The sequence below is a fragment of the Malus domestica genome, chromosome 08 (assembly GCF_042453785.1).
Source record: "Malus domestica chromosome 08, GDT2T_hap1".
Taxonomy (NCBI): Eukaryota; Viridiplantae; Streptophyta; class Magnoliopsida; order Rosales; family Rosaceae; genus Malus; species Malus domestica.
In genome coordinates, this window is record NC_091668.1 from 14241552 (window position 1) to 14245827 (window position 4276).

Below are 4276 nucleotides of genomic sequence, written 5' to 3' on the forward strand. Positions count from 1 at the left end.
ATTTATAAGAATTCTAAGAATCCTCACATCATAGCCGTTTATTGTATATGGTGCAGTCATTTTTTGTTAGATACTATTTGTGTAATTTTAAATGATCTATGACCGTACGATACATGATAAATAAGTAAGATGTAAGAATTCTTAAGATCCCACAATTTAGATCCGGATGGGATCCAAATCCCAAACACCCCCTACCACGCAAACCCTGCCAAGCAAAAACCAGGGGGAAAAGGCAGGTTGCGGTTTGTGTGGTATTGATTGGGTGGGTGGGAGAATATTACAAAGAAACCCACTTTCATAGCCCAAATACATTGCATGTGAGTCAATCTTGCGTGTATTGTCACGTACCGAACCCCATCACTCACAATAAATCTCCTATCGTACAAGTTCCATTCTTCATTTCTCTCAGCTTCCTCTCTCTCCTCTCTTTCCCTCTCCTCCATCTCTCCTTTTTTTGCCCTACCTGATAGGGTTTCCATGTCCGTATAGCTCCAACCTCTCATGCATCAGTGCCTTCAACCTTTACTGATTGTTGTTGCAGCCTTAATCGTTTCTGGGTCTCTCTTTTTTGCTCTCTTTCGAGGGTTTTTTGGCGGAAAGCTTTGCACTTTCGGCCTCCCGGAGGTTTTTGAGTTGCACCCATGTCAAAGCTACTTGGCTTCTCCGGTAAGTCTGGAGATTTTTTATTTTATTTTTTGTTGAATTTATTGTTTTTGGGCTTAAATAATTGTCCGCTTGTTTGGAATTTGTGATTTGAATGATGTTTAGCTGTTAAATTTGTACAACAGAAATGGGATATTTGGAATTTTGATTAGCTAGCTTGTTGATCTGTTGCGTTTTCTTGTTTTTGTGAATTTTGATGATTTTAGTTTCATTTTTAATAATATTTTGGATTTAGAATAATAATTTAGGAGGCTTAGATGAAATAGTTTTGGATTTGAAACCCTAAGATCTTATCGGCTTTTTGGTTCATGTATTCAATTTTGGGGTTATTGTATTTTTTTTCTTCCTTTTTTGGGTGAATTAATTGCTTTCTGAAATTAGATGAGGATTGATTAACCGATCATGGATCTGTTGTGAATTTTAATAATATGGGTAGATTATGATCTGTCTTCAAATAGTTAGGGACCTGTCTGATCCAGATTTATCTTAGATCTCGATTGAAAGTCTAATTTTGAATTCAATTTGGAATTTTTTCTTCTTCTAATGTTTCTGGATGAACGTTTTATTTCAGCTGAACATGTTTATTTGATTAGATCTTCATTAATTTATTATGTTGCCTTAGAGAGGGATTTGTAACATGTTGTGGATTTTAATATTGTGTTATTGGTTAACAGGTAAAGATGATTTTTGCCCTGGGGGAATATACACAAACCCTAAAGAAGCTGGCCTCTTGTTGTCTCTTGGACATCATGCTGATGTCCTATTTCCTCCTCGCAAGAGGTCTCGCATCAGCGCCCCCTTCATTTTTAGCGGAGGATATTTTGAGAAGGAGGTGTCTATAAATGTTCTACCAGATGAGTGCCTCTTTGAAATCTTTAAACGGATTCCTGGAGGCGAGGAAAGGAGTGCTTGTGCATGCGTTTCCAAGCGGTGGCTTAATGTTTTAAGTAATATCAATAGGGATGAATTCAGCAGCAACACAACCAACCAATCTTTCAAGTCTCAGGATGAGGTCTCTGGAAATAAAGCTGAAGATCAGGAAGTTGAGGGTTGTGGATATCTTTCCAGGAGCTTGGAAGGAAAGAAGGCAACAGATGTTAGACTTGCTGCAATTGCTGTTGGAACTGCTAGTCGTGGTGGATTGGGAAAGCTTATGATCCGTGGAAACAATTCTGTTCGTGGGGTGACAAACCTTGGCCTTAAGGCAATATCCCATGGCTGTCCTTCTCTGAGGGTTCTTTCTTTGTGGAACATGTCCTCTATTGGAGATGAGGGCCTGTGCGAGATTGCTAACCGCTGTCATCTGTTAGAGAAGCTTGACCTCTCCCGGTGTCCTGCAATATCTGATAAGGGTTTGATTGCAATTGCCAAGAAGTGTCCTAATTTGACAGATGTATCACTTGAGTCTTGTTCCAACATTGGAAATGAAGGTCTTCAAGCAATTGGCCAGTGCTGCCCCAATCTCAAATCCATTTCAATCAAGAATTGCCATCTTGTTGGGGATCAGGGAATTGTTAGTTTGCTATCTTCAATCTCTTATGTCCTGACAAAGGTGAAGCTTCAGGCTTTGACCATCTCTGATGTGTCTCTTGCCGTTATTGGACACTATGGCAATGCTGTAACGGATCTTGTCCTTACCAGCCTCTCTAACGTGACTGAGAGGGGTTTCTGGGTCATGGGCAATGGTCAGGGACTGCAGAAGTTGAAGTCCTTCACTGTTACATCCTGTCAAGGTGTTACAGATACAGGTCTTGAAGCAGTAGGAAAAGGTTGCCCGAACTTGAAACAGTTTTGCCTTCGCAAATGTCTATTCGTATCTGACAGTGGGTTGGTATCGTTCTGCAAAGCAGCAGGATCTCTTGAGAGCCTTCATTTAGAGGAGTGCCACAGGATCACCCAATTTGGGCTTTTTGGTGTTCTTTCAACTGGTGGTTCAAAATTGAAGTCTCTGGCTTTTGTTTCCTGCCTGGGATTGAAGGATCTAAACTTTGGATCACCTGGGGTGTCTCCGTGCCAATCTCTTCAATCATTGTCGATTCGTAGCTGCCCTGGATTTGGGAACGTTGGCCTGGCTCTTTTGGGTAAACTTTGCCCTCAACTGCAGCATGTAGACTTCAGTGGTCTTGAGAGTATAACAGATGTTGGGTTTCTCCCACTGGTTGAGAACTGTGAGGCTGGCCTGGTAAAGGTTAATCTCAGCGGTTGTGTGAATCTAACAGACAAAGTGGTTTCATCCATGGCTGACCTACATGGTTGGACTATGGAAGTCCTAAACCTTGAAGGCTGTAGACTGGTCAGCGATGCAGGCTTGGCAGCTATTGCAGGGAACTGCACATTGCTTAGTGATCTTGACGTCTCAAGGTGTGCAATCACCAATTTTGGAATTGCATCCCTAGCCCATGCAGACCAGCTAAATCTGCAGATGCTCTCCATATCTGGGTGCCCTTTGGTATCTGACAAGAGTTTGCCTGCCTTGGTGAAAATGGGTCAGACCCTTCTTGGTTTGAATCTTCAGCATTGCAACGCAATCAGCAGCAGCACTGTTGACCGGCTCGTGGAGCAGCTGTGGCGTTGTGATATCCTTTCCTAGGCTGGGAAGAAACTGGTAATTGTTCGTTTCAGAGTCAGAATCGTCAACCACAGTGATCGGGATTGAAATAGTCAGGAAGTCTACAAATCATAGTCAGCTTTTGTGAGTAGCCACAGTTCATTTAGTTTTTGGGTCCATCAGCTATGGGTCTTTAGTCGTCAAGTGCCCCAGTTCACCTTTTTACCAGGGAAAAATGGCCATTTACCATTTTTTTGCAGGTTTCCTATCATTGGAGATCTGTTCCAGGTACTTGTGCCGTATATATCCCTGAGCAAACTGCTTTGGGGTGCTTGATCTAGGTTGCCCTTCCAGTTTCCAGTAGTTGGTTTGTATTGCTAGGTGCAGGAAGCCTCGCCTTTTTGCTTGGCTATGTCCAATGCTTAGGCCAAGCTCTTTTAGGATTCCTACACCTAGTTCTAGTTCTAAGTCAGTCCAGTGTTGGTTTTACCGAGTCGCTCACGTTTTTTTACTTGTATGCCGTACGTGATGGTTGGGTCATATGTTTTCCTCAGAGGGTGGGATCAGAGTTCCGAGGTCATCGATTTGTCAAAAGTCATGTAATCCGGTTGCTTTTGGCAGTTCCGAATGTGTGGTGTCCTTGTGTTTGGGGGCTTCGGCCGTGGCGGCATTGTTATGCGTCTGCCTCGACAATCCTTTATCTTTCGGGGAAAAGGTTTGTTTTTTCTCCAAGCCCCTGTTTTTGAGGCACCATTTGTTCATGGAATGTGCTCTGCAACTTCTTAATATTGTTAGTGAACTCTGCATCTCTCTGCCCTTTGCGATGTATGTTTCTTATGATATGAAATAAAATTCAGTTGTGTTTTAAATGTGTTTTCGATTGCGCATATGCTTAGGAAATTTCCATGTGAATACAGAGGCCCGTTTACTGATTTGATGTCAAAAGTTGAGATTAAAACATTTAATAGTCTGTCAGATTTGATATCAAATGTTGAGATAAAATCATTTAGTAGTTTGTCGGATATCAAAGGTTGAGATTAAAACACTGATCAAGAACATCAATGT

The 4276-nt window shown here is 41.9% G+C and overlaps 1 protein-coding gene across 1 annotated transcript; it reads left to right on the forward strand.

The window, feature by feature from the left end:
* The first annotated feature begins 413 nt into the window (after positions 1-413).
* On the forward strand, positions 414-4076 carry LOC103428845 (EIN3-binding F-box protein 1-like). Its single transcript, NM_001328894.1, has 2 exons — positions 414-666; positions 1338-4076. Exons 1-2 carry the CDS (start codon positions 642-644, stop codon positions 3251-3253), a joined length of 1941 nt encoding a protein of 646 aa, NP_001315823.1. The 5' UTR covers positions 414-641; the 3' UTR covers positions 3254-4076.
* The last annotated feature ends 200 nt before the right edge of the window (positions 4077-4276 follow it).